The 22,129-nt window shown below is 38.8% G+C and overlaps 1 protein-coding gene across 6 annotated transcripts in view; it reads right to left on the reverse strand.

Moving 5' to 3' along the window:
- TRIP12 (thyroid hormone receptor interactor 12) overlaps positions 1-22,129 on the reverse strand; it is an 81,808-nt gene that overhangs the window by 30,882 nt on the left and 28,797 nt on the right. For 3 of the 6 annotated variants that reach the window (XM_075417958.1, XM_075417956.1, XM_075417957.1), the window contains exons 3-8: positions 13,995-14,120; positions 12,230-13,026; positions 4,659-4,764; positions 3,252-3,388; positions 2,174-2,257; positions 731-826 (exon numbers count right to left, since the gene is read on the reverse strand). In XM_075417958.1, coding sequence (XP_075274073.1) covers positions 731-826; positions 2,174-2,257; positions 3,252-3,388; positions 4,659-4,764; positions 12,230-13,026; positions 13,995-14,120 — 1,346 coding nt within the window. The remainder of the gene's footprint in view (positions 1-730; positions 827-2,173; positions 2,258-3,251; positions 3,389-4,658; positions 4,765-12,229; positions 13,027-13,994; positions 14,121-22,129) is intronic. The other 3 variants (XM_075417961.1, XM_075417960.1, XM_075417959.1) reach the window with 2 other exon arrangements.

A 22,129-nucleotide genomic window follows, 5' to 3' on the forward strand; every position in this document is an offset into this window, starting at 1 on the left:
TCTTGCCAACCTACAGCGGGTGCCAGAACCTACACGACTCCACCTTTATAAAGCAAAGGAGTTCAACACCCCCTGGGTAAGACAGCAGTACATGGAGTATCCATGAGACCCCATCCTCCTCTTGGCAGGCAGCGTTGCAGGCTGCCTTTTGGCTTCCCAGGAGAGCCAAACAGACTTGGACTAGAAGGCAATCATCTTATCCAGCTGCATAACGCAGACATAGTGGAAGAAGACCCATGTTCTCATTGACACACTGCCTAAAGAAAATAATTTCTGTCTGAAACCTAAGACACTTTTGAAACTATAGGCAACACACCTTAAAACTGACATCCAATAGTTCTAAAGCTATCTTAAACACTCGTTTAAAGCTAGCAAAAAACCCATTGGGGTTGGAGAGGTCTTTTGTTAAGCAGCCCATCATGCAAAAGAAAAAATAAGTAAGGGGTGAAAAGGCAAGAACCCTCCCTTCCCCACCTAGAGTGGAACATTAAGATGCCCCAAAAAAGAAAAGAGAAGAAATATGGCTAACAAATTTCTCTTCCTTATAGGAAGGCAGGCAAATTAATATTGTTGACCAGTGGTCTAACACTATCATGACATACAAGTCTCCAACATGTAAAATACTGTATTAAACTGTGAAGCTAATACAAATATTAGAATTTACTAGTGGCTGAATTCTACGAGTCTGGAAGTGGAAAGAATTAAGTCAAATTAGACAAACTTTGCTTACTAGCTCCACTTCCAATTGTCCTGTGGAAGAGCTGCGACATCCGAGGACCAAGAGGGCCAAACAGGTGAGGAGGAAGACCCCTAGCCTCTAATAGAGCTAAAAGCAAACAGAGGATAACAGCCATTGTCAAAGCTTCTATATATTTTTAAAAGCTTTAAATCCACGATGCTATAATTTAAGACTACTAGATTTTGATACTTTAGGAAAAGAAGAGTCAGGATTAGACAACCGCAGCTACCCTGATTTCCAAAAAACACCAAAAAGATGACCTTTAGGAAACAAATAACTAATTTTTGTATGCAGAGCATTAATGCCCTTTAAGAAGTCACCCACTAAGTTTCCAGAGTTATTTATTTCACAGAAGAAATACAGTCTACTACACTGTTTTAAGTCTAGATCTAAAATAGCAGATACACCAGACTAATTTCAAATCTGAACTCTTAACTATATTAAACAGGTTAAGCTTATCGTCACATTTTCAGGAACTGAGTGGCACTATTAATCCAAAAAAAGTACACTGAAAAAGGTTCACAGTTTTATTTGTTGATGATCAGGAGAGGGAAGAACTCTGCTAGATATTAGCGGTTTTTTGGTTTTGTTTTTGAACACTTTTCAGTAGTCTTAAGATAGACTAAGTGGGCGATTCTGACTTTTACTGTAGCAAGCATGACTACTGCTGATCGTCACAACAATGACCAATAGTAAAAAAAAAAAAATTAGTTCAATACTCTCAATGCATAAGCAAGTGAACTGGTAGTGACACAGCACTCATTTCCACATTAAATATCCTAACCAAAACCTGTTATTTGCAAGGCAGATCATGATCTTGGAACTCCTTGCAATGTAGCAGCAAAATTACTGAACAGTTGCAGGACATGGAAACTGAGTTTCTACCTGTCTGTACTCTCAGGTTTTGAGACCTGAATCCTTCAGTCCAAGCACAAAAGCAAGCATTTCAAGAACATTTAGATTTTGTTTCGTCAAAGCTCACAGCTACATGGGTATCAATAACAAGCGCGCACAAAAAAAAGTTTTCCAGAAGCAGGCAGAGTAACAGCAGGCCTAACCTGGCCTGTCAACTGAAAACATCCTTGCAAGACTTCTTTCCATATTTGAGCTTACACACTTAGTAGGACTGAGTTATCTACTCTCTCCCCACACCTCCTCCTGAAAAATCTTCAACAGTAGTGTATTACACATCATGTAAACGAGTAAGGACACTATGCCACTCCCTCCAGACATGACTTCCAAATTCTTGCATCTTTAGTGAATTAAAGCTTGTAACTCCATACCTCAGAACTACAATAAGCAAAGCAACACATTTACAGACAGAGAAACAAAATACACCCTTCCTACTACATTAATACAGAATTTGGGTAGGTATGGCTATTTATAGGCTGCGAACAAAAAAAATAAGTGGTAAGTTCATAATAACTTTTATACCTTGTAGTCTTCCCATCTCAGAATCATCTGACTCACTCTCTCCAGAGGTTGTCATACCTACAGCCCCAGCAACAGAACTAGAAGCTAAAGAAATAAAATAGAGATTAATGCAAGTTAAAGAGCCTTTAAAGCTACGAAATTCACAACAATTCCAACATCAAGAAAAACGTCCCCAACAGAAGAGTGCTCTGCATTTAACGTTGCCATCATTATACTTCTGTACGATTGTCATTTTAAATAGACCATCTACAGATCTAATACTTTCCAAAAGCTGGAGAGGCTACACCAACACAAAAGAATGGGGGGGGGGGGGACGACGACACACACGACACACGTCACAACACAAAACCCCAACTAGATAAGCACATTACCTTTCAGACAGATTCACCTGTATCCTTAGTAAATTTATGCCTTTTTTAGGTGTTATGCTGTACTTAGTTTCCATTAATTTTTACTTTTGGTACTGATATAGCCAGCTTTAAGCAGAGAACATTTGAGATTTTCTACAATCCAGCCCAATGGCTGGAAAGCTCCTTTGAACTCACTACTCATTAGGACCAGATGATAAAATTAAGTACTTTTGAATAGGACTGTGGAAGTAAGAATATTTAACTTGGTTACAAATTTCTCCAGTAGCAACACGCTTGCCATTTCAATAGAAAACTTGTAGAATACTTATGAGTAGTTACAAAAGAGCTTTTACAGATAAATGCATGCCTACTGTATTCTGAAGAGTTCGGTGTCTCTTCAGTTGGCAGCACAGTAATTTACGTAGCATCAGCTGAAGTTTGTTTTTCTTTTTTTTTAAAAAAGGTAGATGCCTGAAGACTAAAGTCTACTTTCTTGGACATAGTTTGGAGACTACAAAAAAGCATAACTGAAACGTGTACCAGATATCCAAGAGATCACATACAAAAATAAAGGTCCCCCTCACTCAAAAGCTTTCCAGAATTATTTACCATCTGTACCAGCTTAAATAATTTCTCCTTAGAACTTAATCTATTTAATTATTTTTTAATGTAAATAAGTTTATAGCACCAACAATACAAAAAATGCTTCAGTTGGAATTTCTTCCTACCTGCAGCTCCCTGGGGAGCCTCATCTGTACGTGCAGCTGAAGAGTTAACTCCATCCTGGTTGTTGTCAGGATCAGCCATCTTCTCCTGTCGGCGAGCTTCAGCTGCTCCTCTTTTGCCCAGGCCAGAGCCTCGCCGACTAAAGATTCAAAAAAACAGTTTCAGACCTTATGAACTAAGAGATTTATTAATGTGAAACTACTTAAGCCCACACAACATTTATGTAGATCACTACCACAAAGTAGCAAACTAACAGATTTGCTTAAGACTCAGTCTTCTCAAAATTACCCACCTTTTTTACCCTCCTTAACCTGCACCATGGCAGTGATTTGTTTATACTCATGCATTACAGCTAGGTCCTTACATTATAACCTTCAAGACAAGGCAGTCTACTAAAATATAACAGTCAAAACCAGCAAGATTAAAGTGACTGTTAGTTACAAATCACATACACATTGGAGAACTGCAATGACACAGTAACTATCTTTAAAGGAAGTTCTGAACTACTGAAAGCACAAAGAACTCTGATGCTCATCTTGGTTTTCAGTGCCAGAAAAAGTCTGAGGGCAAGAGCCTTTTTAAATTTGCCTTTTTTTTTTTTTTTTAACACTACTGTCATCACCACTACAAATATAGAAGCCTACAGTCAAATTCAAATGCACACTTGACAACAGAATCAGACTTCAGAAGCTTTTCTTCCGGCACAGAAAAGAGAAAAGAAGTTGTGCTGGAAGGACTAAATGTAGTATAGGTGTAAGAAAAAAAAAAAAAGGAAAGCTTGTTAAAGCATTGCAAGTCTAGCTTCAGAATATGTCCAACTACAAAATTTTTTTTTTTTTGCATCACAGGGCACATTTACTGTCCCCTTCCATTTAATCTACCAGCCGCTTAAAATTATTAATTCAGGACTAACTTCCCCCTCCATCAGAAGGTATATTAAGCACTTGGGTATCTGTAGTATCGTTCAGATGCAGCTGCTGACAAGCTGAGTCAGCTCACCAATGTACACTATTAAAACAAACTCCTGTGTGGTACTATGAAGCCTTTTATTCTCAAAAATAGTAATCTAACTTATTATTCATGACGAACAGTAGTTTAGTACTCTCTCAGCATTTAGTATCTTTTTAAAAAAGAACACATCCCTCAGGAAAAGATTACTTAAATTTGTAATACTGACTTTGTTTCTTTCCCTCCAACCCCACAGCTGAGTGACTTACTGAAGGTCTGATGGTGACAAATTCTATGTGCTATCCATGACACTGGTATACAGAGTAATCCAGCCGTCCTGAAAAGTTACAGCTACTTCTACAGTAGCAAATTAAGATACAGAGAAGGCCAGTTCTCATGCCTGAAAGTGACATTAGTATCAACCCACTGCAGTAATCAGGTTTCATTATCTTCAGTTTTACCTGGTGCTAGCACAGGAGCCCGTGGTCTTTTGCCGTGTGCTCCGCCGCAAACTGGGGAGCTCAGCAGGTGGCGATTCACTGCGCTTCTTTGTAGATTTTCGTAGACCTATGCAACATGTAAAGAATTGAGAGTAAATCAGTCTTTAAACACATAACAGTTGTATAAAGAAATGAAACTTCCGCATACAGAAAACTCATGTAGAAGAACAGCTTATACATAAGAATCACAATAAGCCCACACCAGCTTTCAGTTACCTTACACTGAACTGCTGTACTAACAAAAGAAAGGTTCAGATATTTACTTTTGCTCATTATTTTCAGTTAAGTAATACTAAACTCCAAGTTGTTACCTAGACGCCTTTTCCTAAGCTATGCACTACAGTTATGGAAGAGTTCATAAGTGTCTCATGTTAAACAGGTATCACATTATGGGAGACAAGTTTGTTACTTCCACATGTTGGTGTTCAAAACACTTAAAAGAAAATGCTTTAGTTTTAGATAAAGAGAGAAAAAGAAATTACACTGGGGGCCAGGGCAGTGGTGGTTGCATCTGTTTACTCCACCTCTGAGTAAACCTGTGCAGCATAAACTTAGTCTTCTTCACTAGCTAAATCATAATTTTTCATCAGTTTTATTCACATTAGTATGGCTTAACTGCCTTAAATCAAAACCATGCTCTCCCTCCAGGAGTCAAGTACTGCCAGTGTTGAGATCTCTCGTATGTATTATTCGTGCTCCCATTTCAACTACATCCCTTCAACCCTCAACACTGTCATAAGACCTTCCTTGAGGCAAATAAGCAAGAGCATCTTCTCAACTTTGGAAAAGGAGTTCAAATTTTTAATTTAGAAGTATTTGTACTGTTGAAGACTGAACCAACTGATGTTAATTTGCTCTAGGTTATGAAGCCATTGTTCTGATAACACATCCCACTGCAGAATCAGGTAAATCTTAAAACATACAAAACACCCACGTGATACAACATTCTCAGATGGTGAGCAAGCTTACTATAAGGCTGAAATATCTCATAACAGCTTCCAAACCAGAAGGCTAATAATTAAAGTGCTGAAATCTAAAAATCCTGATTAGCCCCAGCTTTACATTTTAGTCTGTGTCCCACCCCCACACACAATAAATAAGTAAAACAAAGAGAACCTCATAACATTCAATTTAAATATACTATTACTACAGCAGACGAAAAGATGAGAAAGATCACTGCTCCCTCTCCTGGCAACAAAGCAGAAATAAAACATTCAGATGTGCAATGTTTTTGAGCACAGCACCTATCAAACTGGCTCCTGTCAATTTCCTTCATCCTAAAATAATGCAAGAATGCCAAGTGCGGTACTGCAGGATGAAGTGATAACTATGCCACTTCTGACTGGATATTTACCAGAAAAGTGATCTCAAAAGCTATTACTGACCCGGTCAATAGGCTGTCCTTTCAAATACTATACTGTATTTGACCCAGGAACACAACGCTGGATGCAGTTCAGTTCCATACAGATGAAAGTTAACCTGGTATTTGTGTATTTACTACACACCTGGCTTAATGACTCCAGAAATTTGGCAACCTTAACAATAAGGTTCTGTATTTAACAGCCATCAAGCACTGAACTGAAGCAGGCCAGACCCTTGAATTTTCAGATGGTCTGTACATATAGGACAAAATAAGTAACTTCTTCAGATAATCAAAAAAAGCAGTGGCATTTCTACTACGTATGCTTTCAAACCAAAAATTTAAGTTGAAGTTACAACAACAGAAATACTATATGTAAACAGGGTTGGAGTCACCACGTAAGACACTTGCAGATGTCTATAAAATAGAGATACAAGACAAAACCAGTTTGAAACAGTTGTAGCAGGATCCCATGCTACAGCTATCTAGGCTTCTCAAGCACTAGAAGTGCACAGATACAAAACTCCTCATAGCTAGTTGTATTTTACAATAGAAAAGGCATGCTTTTACTGACACTAGGTATAGCACTGTATTACTCCACAGATAAAATGTCTTTAGCACTCTGAGTTCATATTGCATATATGGAAAAGTAGGCTACTCCATACCTCTAGCAGTATGGTGAAATTCTAAGGGAGATGTACTTTCGCTCTACATTTAGAAGAATAAGTTAATCACCCTGTTACAGTAGAGTTCACTGGAAAAATACACAAGTACATTTTAATTCTTTATGTCAGCGCACTACTTGTTACTTCAAATCTGCATGTACTCATTTTCAGGTAGTCAGACCTAAGTCTTAAGTAACTTCATATCAGCTTAGTAATAGGCTAGCAATGAGACACTACACATCCACTGTAAGGGAAGAAAGACTGACTTAGCTTTTATCAAAATAGGGCTTCTGCTAAGGGCAAAAGGTTTCACAAAACAGCAGAGCTGGTTTAACAGCTTACTGTTGTTTAACAGCATGGTACACCCACTCATGTCTTACTGTCCCCAGAACAACCCCAAGATGCACAAAGTGCAAACCTGACATGCTTTCTTGTCCCCTTAGCATTCTGCCAGTTTGGTGAACTGAGCTTGCTTAACATAGGTCAGATGAACGCAGACACCATGAAGCAGTCAAGCAATGAAGCTGTGAAATAGGTACCCTTTTCCATAAGAGGTACCAAGTCTAGTTAGACTAGAAGAGCTCTCTCTTTAAACTGAATTACCTCCGTAAGAGGGTTTTAGAGAACATCACGAGTTACCCAGTTACTGCTTAGTGGATGAGCTGCAATATACATCACATCTGAGCATCCAGAAGAGCTGAGCTCAATTTCTCCTGCAGCTGAGGACAAATGTTCCATTTGTCAGCCCTTTTTGCATGTTTCTCTTTTCCCAAGCCTTTATTTCTCTACCTCTGATGTATCTACCAGGACACATATGAGCTTCCACCTCCCTCTAGTAACTTCAAAGGCTAAAAAGGAAGCAATGAAAGACTTCTCAGAGCTTGTTCCCTTCCTGCTGTTCAATACCACTCTCTGCCCTCAAAGTTCATTGTTTAAGCAGGCTTCTTAAGTCAATCTTACCACCAGCACCTTATGCAAATCCTCTGAGTCTTCCCAACACCATAAACTCACGACTTAATTTCTTCAGCATAGGACTGAACCTTCTTCCTTTCACTTGCATGGTCGTCAAAATTTGTCTCCCCCTTAACACACAGCCAGTATGGCCTCCCAACTGAGAGAGAGTTAGCCATGTATCTACAGAAGCTGCTGGAGACTGACAGCCCCAAGTCTTCACTGGTAAATACGGCACAACCAGCATTCAAAGAGATGGTATTAGAGATGCCCTGTGACTGCCTGAACAAGGCAGGCACCAGTCGTACTGCCACACACAAACAGCGAGGGCTTTCAGAGGTATTGGTTTGATGTTTATCTCCAGAAGTTGTTTCTTCAGCACGACTGCTGTAATATACAGAGCTATGAAGAGATGGGTTTCAAAGAGCTAGTAAGAGTTGTGAACAGAGATGGACTTTCAGGAAACCAAAACAAAATTAGGTTTAAGCAGTTGATATTCAGCAACTGCAAAGACTTCAGATGTAAGCCTCAGAATTAAAGCAGATGCATATGTTTCCTTATGGCAAACAGATATATTGCTTACGCCCTGACATCATCCTATTTGCATGCCACTCATGTTAATGACTGAAGGAAAACAGACCCAAACAGGCTAAACCTGAAGCAGCGCAGCCTAACAGATCAAATGGGGGGTCAGAGGGAAAACTTAGGAACATCTTCATATTTAAGTGTTTCTACTGGCTGGCACTTTTTTTTAAATGCGTTTTTTGTTGCATGAAAGAAACAAGTTCTGAATGCAGCTGTACTGCATTCACTTATTTTAATTCTTTGTGTATTACCCAAGCCAAAACAAGAGTTCGTCAAACTTTCACAGTCTGTAACCTGGAAAGCCCTTTATTTGCAGTTCAGATAGAAGAGTAGAGATTTACTTGCTAGGGCTGAAAGTTTAGACTTCAAACTGGCTCCTCTCCTCCTCACACAACAAAGACAGCATAAAACTAGGTGTGGCAGGGGAAGACAAGACAACCTCCTGTCATTCTAGTACTCCGCTACTCCCCTCCCTCAGCACCAACCCAGTCATCCCCAGCTCTTGATTACAGCCCCACACAGCCCATCACCAAAATGAAACCAAGTATCTCCAAGCCAGGCATCTTATTTCCTCAACCTCAAGTCCACAACTCCAAGGCTCTAACGACCATCACACAGACAGCACTGTCGCCCACAATCCCAAACAAACCAATTAAGAGCTATTTTCAGATTCTTTTCTCCCTCACCTCTGCCAAATCCCTTGAAGCCAGGAATTATTCACCACTCACATTCCATGCTCACCTTCACGTGGCTTTTCAGAGTCTCCCAATAACCTCTCCAGCCCCCCAAATCTTAAAAGTATTAGGTACAGTCTTCTCAGTCAGAGACAGCTACCCTAAGTCACTCTGGTCTCAGCACTGTCCCAGCCATCATTGCCAGCTTCTCCCTACTTAAGGGCCACAAGACACTACATAGAGGTCAGTAGAGACCTCCCTAATAAAGGAGACTCGATTAAGCTTCATTATATATTATTACACAGCCAGGGAGATGATGCGATTTGCAACATTTAAAAAGCCCTTGCAAAATACAGAGCTTAAAAGGGATGTCAAAATAGTCAAATCAAGACAGCAAGACAAGAAACTTGCTTCCTCCCCACCACCCTAAGAAATATTTAGCTACAAAAACAGAGGTGAAGAACTTTAGCCTGTTTTTCCTCTTCCAACAAATCCTATAGCTGTCATTCAGTGATGTCACTGCTCAGTTATACAGACTGAAGACTCTGAAATTCACACCTTGGCTGCACTTAATACCCATTAATTTTCCAGTGAGGACTTCACAAGAAACCTCAGGGTATTCCCCTCCAATGTGCAAAAAGCTTCTGCAAAGATAGCAACCATGTCTCTCCTCATTTTCTCTTCACTAGAGTAAGCCAGCTCAGCTCTTATAGTCTTTCCTTCAAAGATCACAACTACTAGTAATTCCTCTTCTGCTTCCTGAACTGCAACACCCAGAAGTGAACAGCACTGTATTTATATAGACTTGACTGACCATATGTGGGCCAGAATAATCTCTCCTCTCCTCCCACTCTTCTTCCTAGGACCACTCCTCCCATCATCCTTCCTGAAGTTTTTGCAGCTCCTTACAGAGTTATGTTTGTTTTTTGTTTATCTCCCACTAGTTCTATAAGCACTATTTCTAACTTCTTGAAACACCTGTTTCATATTATACCCCTGTACAGGCCAATTGAGTTCTAGCTTTCACTTTCTACACAGGATTACTATGACTTCTAAAGACATGCTTTGAGGCAGAGGGGCTGCGCATCTCAATTTAATCTGTTTGCCTTACTGCTTTAGAAACCTTCAGAAGTCCTAATGTTTGTGTGAAAAATCACCTATTTCTGCTCCCTTATGCTACAGAATATAAGTTCAAACTTATCTATTTTTCCTTAAAAACCTACCCTGGAGGTTTATTTATTAACATTTTCTTGACACTTGTCAGCATTGTCTAAAAATGTGTATTTTGTTAAAATATTCTAAATTTGTCCAAATTTTTTCAAGTTAGTGAAGCTGTTTGACAGACTAGTTTTCCTTTTTTTTATTTAAAAAAAAGGGCTAAGCTAACAAGTTACTACTGATTCCAAGATCACTTCAATCTGCTGTCAGAGCTCTAATGCACTATTTGAAAGACAGACTGTTTGAAAATATCATAAAGTTTAACACTTCTGTTGTAGGTAGAGTTCTTGCTCTTAGTGATATTGAATATAATCACTTACTCTGATCAATGATATTCCACATAATAACCAGTGGAATAAGTATTTCTGTAATCTACAGTTAAATAGAATTTCAGACTTCCTAGTATCGCCTGTTAGTATTTTGTGCACCCAAACTGGGATGCCATCTACAGAAAGTAACTTTAACCTCTACCGAGTCTAGAAATGTCTCTCACCATGCTTTGTGCACCTTACCAGTGACTTTTATACACACACACACATAGCTACAGTCCATACCAATTTGGTTTTGTGACATATACTTGAATGTCTTAGTTCAACTGAAGTTTTTTTGCAAAAGATGACTTTCAGGTCATCAAGCTGGCTTTCTCAGTGAATTCTTTGCAGAGACAGTTTAGGCTCACATTCTCAACACTGTTTTTCAAGCTACTCAACAGCCCCCACCTCCTCCCTTACATTGTGCTATCCCACCCTTCCTTGTCTCACTCCTTGCTGAAGTTTTGTAACTTGTCAAATAAATTACCCTCTGCCTTCATTTTCTCATTGTTCACTTGTTGGAGGTAAATTCTTTCTCCTCCTTGTTGCTTTTCTTTACTGCTAAAATGTTGCCTGTAACAAGGACAGACTTAAGAACATGCTGGTCAGTCCCTTTCTTGCCTGATTCCTACCCACTTCCCCCTCACTCCATCCTATGCTAATCCAGAGTTTTTACTCCAGAATTCATCACTTAGTAAGTCTAGAACCATGCAGCAGCTAGATAAAACCTTGCTGTAGAGAAAGTAACTCCTCTCCCTCTTTCCAATACCATTCTTCCTCAATTAGGTTAGGTCATTCCAGAATCAATGCTCCAGTCATGCAAGTTATCCAAAACAAGCCTGTTAGGTCAATTAAATCTATTTTGATTATACAGGAAGACATCCAGTTGCTCTTGTTTATTCCACATATTTTCTGCATTAGTATCCGCTATAGACATGCCTCAGTTGGAACAGGCTACTTGTGATCATGTCTAGGTAAAGGAACAGTAAGCAAGCTTAGGCATCCAACTTCTTGTATCAAGTTCTAGGGAATACATGCTCTAAGTAAATCATACAGTATACAAAGACAGCATCATGCATTTCAAAAAAGTTTTGTTCAAGGCAGCAGAGCTACAAGCATATCTGCACAGTAGCAAGCAGGTGCTCTGCCTGGAGACAGCCTATATTTCTTAGTGACAATGTCCAAGAACGACACCCGATATTCAAACTCAGCACCAGAGAGAGGACTTATTTTGTAGCAACCATTTAAAAGAAATTGACTCATGTCCTATGCACTAGGTACACTAGGTTTAAACAAGATTACTGTTCTTAAAGTAACATCAGAGATTCTCACAGTAAGGAAAAATTCTCTTGTTCTTGAAACTAGAAACCACATATTATCTACTTGTTTTTCAGCATTTATCATTCCCACTTTGGAACAGAAAGCTTAAGAAAATGAGAAAAAAATGTGGCAGGAGGAATGTAATCAAAAGAGTCTTATAACTTGTATGTCCCCATCACAACATCCAATTATTTTGCATATATTTTATTTTTAAAATTGATTTGCAAGACAGAAGCAACTTAAACTTATAGAACACTGACTGTACTTCAATCATTTCCTTTAGCTGTATATAGTTTCAGTCACAGCTTTAATTAAAAGTTCAGTAGAACACACTAAAAGTTTATTTCTCCAAGAAGATCCCAAGAAGCCTGAAAACAATAGAAGTATTTGTTTAGAAGACCTGATATTAAAACATACATGCTTACTCTTTCACAAAAGAGCAACTTACTTGCTAGTTTAGCCTGTAGTCCCGAAGGTCCAGGTTTTGATGTCTCTGGCTTGGAAGAGCCTGGTAGAGACAGTTTTGTTTTAGGGAGACTGACTTTTGGGCTGAATCGAGCAGCCCAGTCAAACTTCGAAGAGCCACCTGTTTTACTTGGTTCTTTGTCCCTGCTACTCCTTCTTGGACTGGGGCTGGATGCAGAACGGGAACGTCTAGCCTTATTCTGGTCCTTTCCCTGTTTCACTCTGGCACCCTGAGGAACAGTAGAAGCAGAGGCAACGGCAGAAGAGGAGGACGACGTGGAAGCTGAAGAAGAAGAATCAGTGATGGTGCTACACCCAGCTTTGGCTGAGGTCACCGATTTTGAAGCCAGCTTGGAGAGTTTTGCTGCCTTCTCTTCAGCGCCAGTTGATTCAACTGCTGAACCACTCTTTATACAGGACAGATTCTCTGTCCTTTTCCTTTTCTGACCTCGGGAGCTACCAGCAGCTCCACCCTTTCTGGTGTGAGCCTTGCTTGTTGATGGCAATTGTGTAGACTTCGGCTGCTCTTGATCTAAGTGTCTTCTCTTAGATTTAGTATGTGGCTTGTTAGTTTCCAAGGAAGTTTCAGCGTGTTGAAGTGCTTTGGGTTTTTTAGCAGAGCTAGGAGAATTGGTCCTCCTGTAATCTGGACTAGCACTGCGTTTAACTCCTCGAGAATTGTCTTTCTTAGGCACTTGCCCTGTTTTTTGCTTTTCTGAAGTATTGACTCTCTCTGGGTCTTCTCGTTGTGGTATTAAAACAGCAGATGAACTACAGCCTCTGCAGAAGTAAGCAGGAACAGCATTAGTGTTGAACTCAAGAAACCTGACAGTTGCAACAGTTTTGCAAGGTAAGTATCAGCATTCTCTAATAATAAAGGAAACTACAAGGTAAGAAACACTGTTGATAATATTAAGTTTACACTGCAAGGAGAAAAAAAACACATGCTTCTATGAGAACAATCATATTGCACATCTTTGCTAGCAAGAAAACTAAAATAAATTACAAAATAAAAGCGCAGTACACTGCTTTTTTAAAGAGGCAGATATGAGGTAGCTTGGACAGATTTTACTATTTGGTTTTTTTAATAGATATGTCAAACTCATTAGAAAGAAAAAAATTCAAGCCATAAAGCTATTATCTGAATGTTTGAGAATATAAGTTCCACAAGAGAGTAAGGAGCTTTCAGTAATGCATAACTAGTCATAACTGGATTCTAGTTCAACAAAGGCTCTTAATGATAGTTTCTCATCAATCTTGAAATTAAGATAACGAATCACAAAAATGGCAAAATTCACTTCTACATGACAGAAAACTGTTTGAGTGCATACACAGCACAAGTGTGTGGAGAGCAGACAAAGCATCACTGAGATGATTACCCTGAACACAAGGCATATTTTAGATTATTTCGCATTTCAATTAATATTGGACATTGCTCAGAACTCCTTGGGGAATCTTCCCCCACCACGAAGTGAGAAAAGGGGAGAAAGACCTTGCAAGTATTCCAGGACTAGTTATGCAGAAATCATTTCCTCCCCATCACTGATGGAATGCTCTTAGTTGGTGAATTAGAAAAGCAAAACACAAGCAGAATGCGAAACACAAACACATCACTGAATGCAATACCTAGATTAGTTAAAAATCCATTAGTCATACATTTTATAGGAACTCTCTATAACTAGATATATTATACACAGTTGTGAAGTGCAGATAACACTTGTTAACATACGAATATGAAGCGCAATTACCTTTTAGAAAAGTGTCCCTTGGACTGCTCAGAAGTAGTATTAGACTGCACTTTGGGTGTCTTTGAATTAGATTTTCTACTCTCAGGAGGGCTATGTGCCTTACGTTTTGCCTGCCCTAAATGTGACCTGTCAGCAGAAAGTCAAAACAGAAAGCTATCAGGATTCCAAGATACAGATACAAGCCTGTAGGTGGAATGATTATTTACTTTGGGGGCCATTTACAACTATTACTTTACAGCTTCAAACCTTTCCATATCAACCCCTAACATTAAAGCAGTATTTCAAACAAATCAGCTGGTGCAGTTACAAATCATTACCAGTGTAACCATTTCGTAAAGCACGCAATTATTTAGTCATTTTAAATGAATAAAACATCTTCTCACACCTGAGCTGTGCAGATCAATTAAAACTTTTTTGGTGTGCAAGATTACTGAATTATTCACTTCAGGATTAAACTAGCACAGTAAGGCACAAGACTAGACCACCTGTGAAAGACATTCTCAGAAACAGATATATACTCAATCTCAAGATTCCATGCATTAAGACTTTATCCGGTTACAAATGTTTACAAGTCTGTATGTTGCTCTTCAGTATAAGAAAGCCAAATGCTTGGAATGCAAATGCAACCAGCTCCACTCGGTAGGAAAGCTCAGCCCTGCCAGTTACTTTCTGGCTGCAGATCCACCAATTCAAAGGACTGAGAGCTGTTAGGTAACAGCTGAAGAGGAATGAAGAAATGCATGGTACCAATGAAGGCAGTCAGATGAGACAGGAAACCTATGACGTCAGAGAAAGGAATGAGTTTCACATTGATAAGCTACAAGTGGTCTTCCAAGCAGCTTTCAGCTGCACACAGTAAATGGTTTCTTATACAGTCTCTGACTAGACAACAAAAAATTTATCTATGATATAGTATGATCTAAGTCTTAAGTCACATACTGCATGTCTATTTTCAAAACCAATGAGAATTACCATCTGCAGACTCAGAAGCGAGAGCTCACCAGCACTTAAAACAGCATAGTATAAACAGTTGCTAAGGCAAGAGACATCTCACTTGTACTTCCCTAGATAAAACACACAATTTTGACTCAGCTGTCACCAAGAAAATTCTACTGCTTATATCCTACCTACACAGAAACCCCAAGCACCACTAGTCTTTATGAAACCTCAAGCTAGCTTAGTATTAATGCTGGAAGAGGCAATGTTTCAAAGTTCAAGAACTGCTTATTATATGCTTATATGCTATTAACTTAGGTTATCTAGTCCTTTGAGTCGAGCTACGCAAACAACTTTGAGTCATATGGAGGAAAAGCAAAAATGAAGACTTCGGATTTAAGTGTCCTAGCTCCAACCCATGACCCCAAACCCAACTCATGACCCCAAACATCAAAAAGTTTAGGCCAAAAGAGTAAGTGGAAGAGGTAGAAGAGTTCCACAAGCTTTCAGGTAACTTCTTCAAACCAAATGCTAGCCATCTAGCAGCAAAGTTTCACCATCCTCTAAAGGATTTAAATACAAACTTAAAAACATAAATCTTAGAAGGAAAAAAGTACCAAGTCTAATCACCTAAGTAATAACCACATGATAATTTGCTTAAAGTCGAAATAGTAAAACTTCAGTAATATTACTGTTTTTCTTGGTAACTTTACTTCAGAAGAAAACAGAGGAAGGGTTCTCATTTAGTCACTCAAACAGATGAATTACCCTAGACAGCACTCATACAAAAATTTTCTGTGGTTCATCTTTCTAAGAGCATAATAGTCTGAAAAAATTAACAGCATCTTCGCCACACTCCACTAATTTGTTTTTATTTCTCATACCAGAAGAAATAATTTTTACTATCAAAAGCAAGTGAAATAAAACAGATCTTTAGCTCACAATAGCAAACTCCATCAAGGTAAACTTGGGAATGTTTCATCTGATCTGAAATGTTCGTATTTTCCTTTTTCTAACAAAAGATTAAGGCCTGAAATTTAATATTCCCTACTAGGGGAGTAACAGAAGTTCTTACATAATTCATACTTGGCAGTAATCTCATTTTTTATGTAAGCTAACTGATCAGAGTTCATTTATTTTGAAGTATATTTTAAAAGGTTATTTTCCCTTAAAGATTTTTGTTTTGCTTTGATTAGAACTAGATTCAACTTAATGCTTTAAGTATTCACAGAACACAAATAAATGAAGATCTTTTCAGCTAAAATATGGCTAAAGCAAGAAATCAAAACAAGTACTTCTATCATGCACTGAAGAGTTTCCACTTCTTCCAGGCTTCCCCCTTTCAACCCTTCATGTTCTTTCAAGTTTTACAAACATAATTTCGTACCAATGTCCAATTCATGTGGACCAATAAAGCTACAACTATACCCTGGGTATCACAAATACAGTATTGTGCAGACTATTTGCATTTGCTTTATTTTCTTTACCCACCAAACTGTCAGTCAAAATAATACCCAAAGCCAGAGCAGAAAGGTTACACTAGAAACATAACAAATGAGGAGTCAAAACTGATGAGGACTTTTTTAAATTTTATTTTTAAAGACCCACTGTGCTCTCATTTCCCATTCTTTGAGTTTAATCATTCACCTTGTGTGTGTTGCAAAAAGAAGGTATGCAAGAACAATAGCAACTGTACATGCAGTAGCATGTCAGTTAAAACGAGCATTAACTCCCCTTCTCTACGATTTATATGACGGCAAGCAGAGTGACAATTTGGAGACTGAAGGATTAAGTTAAAAAAACTTTAACCATATACCAGCTAAGAAGTATCATTGTCCCAACTTAAGGTTGTGACAGCTTGCTTAAGGTATCATTAGAAGTTAACTTACATGCAACAGTAGACAGAACAGTCTGCTGAGCCATGAAGAAAAAGAGCAATGCTTGGAGAACTGAGTGCTGTGAAAGGCACACGGGCAGTTGGAAGACTGAACCTCGTTGAAGGTTGTAAGCTACCTGTACTTTTGCCCGTTAATTCATGGTTTTTAACTTTAACTCATCCAGTTACAAGCTCTTCATACTTTTCCATTAACGTATCATTCATTCAGAAGCTTCACTTAAACACACATTCTACCAACAAGTATTTTGAGAGGCCAAGTTCCTCATTAATGATGAAAAATAAGGTAAGTATTTGTGAGCTGGTGTTTGTCCATTGCCATTTGCAGGGGCAGGTCCAGGAAGACTGAGTGCTTGCTGCACCTTCCAGTGTTGTTTTAGGGTTTTGCCCCGCTTCCCCCCCCCCCCCAACTTCAAGACAGTTCCATAACCCACTCAAAGGCTCCACTCCACTGGACAAAGCTGTCCGATAATACATATCATTCATTCACAGACAGACACTCAGTTTAGAGTGACACACATACAGTAGTTGACAAGTGACCCACCATTTAGTTTGCAGTATTTACACGAATAATCTCGTGGAAACTGCCAGCCCTTAGCCTTCCTTAGCAAAACCGTAATAAACAACCAACTAGAACCTGTCCTTAAAGAGTTATTCCATGCATATAAAAAAAACATACCTTTTGAAGTTCATCGATAAACAAAGTGTTTCATGTAAGTCGTGTTCAACAGCTGTGAGGTATTAAATGCTTCCAAATATCAAGTCTACAAAACTAAATACCCTTTTACTTCTGTCAAAAGTGAGATAAAAAAGCAATAATAGCAAACATGAAATCAGCTGTGTAAAGAAAAAAAACAATAACTTACTTTCTCTCCTCAGAAGTACTCTACCTGTCTTCCTCACCAATTCAAACATTTAGTTTTTACACAAGTCTCAGGTAAGATGTTAACAGTTAACACACTACCAAGATTGGTCCAAAAATAAATCCTGCTCAGAACAAAAGCAGTGTCACTGACAAAAGCATTTTTCTTGCTTTAGTATTTGAAAAATGTCAGTCCAAAGTGTTTTCCAGATTCTGCTTAAACCAATGTCCTCTGTGCAGCTAACAAGGATATATCATTTAGCCTTCAATGCCAAATATACAAGAACGTGTATATATTTTATTGCAAAAAGTTAAAATTTGTACAAAGTATCATACTTTCACACACAACTGCAATAGCATAGCAGTTATTTATGTCAAACTGATATCCTACTCAAGTACTGCTGCTCCTAAAGATTTCAGAAGAGTAAAAATAAGCAGACTAAAAGCATCACTGTCATTTCACACCACTAAAAAAAAAGTTTTTGCAGCAGCACTATTAAATAGTTCTAGTACATAGGACCACTTCCATCACTCCATATCAATATACTGAAACACTGCTCACAACTGAAAGGAACAGCCAACTGCACCACTTGCAGAAAAGATCTTATTGTGTGCATGACAGCACCACTCCAAATTGCTCCCATTCAACATAAATACTATGGCATCACTGGTAACTTCAGCCACCAGGGCACAATTCTTCAACACACATGGTGACAGTGCAGACAGTTAAGAAAGCAACAGTAAGTACCTTCCACCCCCTCCTCCTGCCCCCACGAAAAGAGCGCTCTCAATGCATCTGCTTCCCACTCCTCTTTTGTTTACTGCTGCAAAGTGAAGCTTTAGTATCATTATTGCTTCCTTACAAACCTGCAAAGAGTCATGCTTCAATAGAAAGTGCTGGAAGAGAGAGCTCAGACAAGGGTTCATGCGGTACTATTAGGAAGGTGCCATTGTAACAGTAGTTCTAAATCAGGAGCATAACATCGAATACTTTTCAGTCTGGTAGTAATGCCAGTAAGAACTATAATATCCATAAGAGCACAAAGTCATCCAAAGCACAAAAGGTACTTCAACATCACTACTGACAACAGAAAGTGAAGAGTCACATTAGTCCAACTTCTCCAAGGACAGTTTGATTATGTTCATAGGCAGGGGGGGAACAAAACAGTTCACCAGTTTATACATGTTTTCAAATACAGATCCTTTGCTTCTTTCAGAGAAAAGCACACATCCTAGAAGCTAAGTTCACTTCCAACTTGTGCTGCAACAATCTTTCTGCACTGTCTGCGAGCCTAGCATCATTGTTGGTTGGTTTGTTTTTTAAACAAATGCAACTGTAAAAATCAAACACTCAAAGCTCCTATTAAGTTACTGCGTTGAGTGTGAAACTGCTAGCAAAACTCCAGCAGAGCACATCACAGGCTTCCCCCATTCATTTTGACTGCAAGTATCCATGTTATTAGGGTAACAGCAAATAAGCCCAATCCACAGGAAAATGGGTTTGCACTGTCGGCCAAATCGGCCAGTATTAGACGTCACAGGAGGAAGGTTCTGCATTTGTTTTCCATACTAGACCAGAGAGGAGTTTGGAGGAGTTTGGAATTTCCGAAGTCTTCATAGCAGTGAAGAGTAACTGCTCAGCAAATTAAACTGATAAAGTTTTAACAAAAGACCTTTAAGCTGCGAAAGGATCAAATACTACAGAAAGATACGCATTAGCATTTCAGCTTGGAAGTGATATAATTCTCCAGCCTCTCTCCTTTTTAACACCTTCCTCCTATCGCAGTGTTCACTCCAGTCAGAGCACAAGAGACAGAGGCAAAGTTAAGGCTATTACAAAGCCATTTGGCTATACTACCCATGGCTACACAACCACTGGCTTACATTAGATTAGTGGACTTCACCTCAAAGTCTGAAATCACAGTACAAGTGACAAACTGCACACACTCTCCAAGTTTTTGGCACCCGATTTGTATTTTGAAAGTGCATGCACCTTAGCCACAAGAAAGCTTGAAGAAAGAAGCAGATTCATTTCTGGCATGTAGAAAACTATTTATACAAAGCAGAAATGTAATCAAGGACACAAGTTCAGACACTATCAAAACTTGTCCTTGCTTGAAGGGTTATGATTGCACATCTATGACCAAAGTGAAATAACCTTCTCCAACACTTTAGAAGGTGTGGCCCTTAAGTTTGCTTATAAACTTAGTGGCTAATTTTAGGTGTTAAGCAACAACCCCCTACAGACTCACCTAACTGTTTAATTCTCTCTGCAATACTAGTTTTTTCGCTTTGTGTGGGGTTTGCCGGGGGGGGAGGGGGGGGCTGTATTTTTTTTTTTAAGAAACACATGGATCTAAGAGTGGCTGAATATATTCTCTGTACAACTATACCAACAAGTAGTGCAGATCAACAAAAGAAAAATTCTGTAAAGCAAGATACATGCCACTAAGGACGAAGGTCCACCATCTATGCATTTCAATGATTTCTACTTCAAAGCAGACCAGATTACAACCACAAGTGACCAGGATGAATGAACTGCTCTCCAAGAGCACAACTTCCAGTTCAGTTTCATTCAAACAGATTGCAATTCAAGTGCTCCAAGACCATTCGATGACATTAGCCAAAGCACAGCAGGTGAAGATGACCGATTTACTTCAAAGGAACATTCCCAGCTCCAACTAAAATACTAACAGACACACCTTAAGTTCACAGTTATTTGCACAATACAAGCATATTCTTGAAACTGATCTTTCTGCAGTTTGTTCATTCTAGTTAAATGATTTTACAGCTGAAATTTCAGAGTTTCACTTTACGGATTACAAATGCAAGAAAGACTGGAAATAAGTTAGTGTCTCAAGTGTCCCAACAAAACTAATGTAAAAAAAGGGGTGTTTGGTTAGGGGGAAAAGGGGTGGTTTTTTTTTTGTTTTAGGGGTTTGTTTGTTTTTAATATAGCAGCCAAAGCAGTATATATCACCAGAGTACAGCAAGGCATAACAAAAATGGTACATCAAGTTATGAATTCTAGACCCTCCTATGTACTACTGTTCAGCAGCAGAATTGGAACATACTATCCCACTGCACCCTAGACGTGTGGAATGATGAGTCCCAGGGTTTGTGTCTAAAGACAGGCAACCAGAGAAAAAGTGACTGTTATCCGAGAGCCTGGCTCTTTCTGTTTCATCTACAAATTTTTCAACAGATTTGTCTTACATTGTTCCTTGTACAACAGCCATTTCTGCCCAGCAGCTTACTAAAGAGGAGATACAGAAGATAGTAAGAGAAGCTGAATTCATTATAAAGTTTACTACATTAACCACCATGCTTTATCCAGGCCTTTTTATATTTTATCTTTGCCAGCCAAAAATACTTGTTCAGAGATGGAAAGGCAGAGGGATGTTCTCTTCTAAAGAGCCCACTTTTTCCAAGAGAATTGTAAGCTTCCATCCTCTTTCCTTAAGCAAAGAGTTTCTGTTCCAATAAAGGTCTAACACAGTTCAGGAGTGCAATACACTTGCTCAGGGAAGTCTGACACAAATTTGGTGAGGGGTGGAAGAAGTCCAGTTCAAGTTGCATCTTGAATCACTGTGTGATAGCATAAGTAACAGATCACAATAAACCAAGACACTGGATGAGTAATTTTCTTGTAAGAAAGTAGTGCTACCCCAAAAATTTTTACATTTTTCTGACTCAGTGTAGACCTTCTCCCTAACATTCTGCTATAAAAACCTGAATAAACAGTAGGTATCTGAAGAAGAATCCCCCATCCCACACGCAAATAATTTGCCTCTAGTTCTTTATTCTAGGGAGATGGTTATTGACCCCAGGTCGAGTTCAATGTAAAAGGAAGAGTTGGTAGGGCAATACCCAACTTAAACACCCATTCAAACACAGAGATAACACAGAATGGAATGAAGGGTTCACCGTGCCTGTTAAAGTAGGAGTATTCTCCAAAAACAATTGTAGCTTGCAAAATAATAAGCTACATAAGGCAACTACTTCCCCTTCCTTATGCTACAGAAAGCCAGGACAGAAGCCTTGTGTTTATCATCTGCTTTTAAGAGAGTAGTTTAGAAAACGTGAAGCTTCATTTTGCAGATTGAATTACTCCTCCCAAGGTTCCTTAGAAGAACACCTAGTAGCCTCCTTCATCCATTCAACAGTGATCTTGTTCTTAGACTTTAGACTAATAAGAAATACATCTCATCTTCATTATATGTTATAGCCCAATTCCTCCATAGCAAAAAAACTTTTTATTTTGTGCCACTAACCTGCAATATTTTAATATTCTTACACCAAAAAAAACCCAAGCCTAAGATATACATATTCAAACAACTGCACCAGTAACACCTCTGAGGAAGCAGAATACAAACTGATGCTGCCATCATGATACCATAACCTTTCTTCATTAGACTAATATTTTAACACAATTAAAGGAAA

The sequence above is a fragment of the Opisthocomus hoazin genome, chromosome 4 (assembly GCF_030867145.1).
Source record: "Opisthocomus hoazin isolate bOpiHoa1 chromosome 4, bOpiHoa1.hap1, whole genome shotgun sequence".
Taxonomy (NCBI): domain Eukaryota; kingdom Metazoa; phylum Chordata; class Aves; order Opisthocomiformes; family Opisthocomidae; genus Opisthocomus; species Opisthocomus hoazin.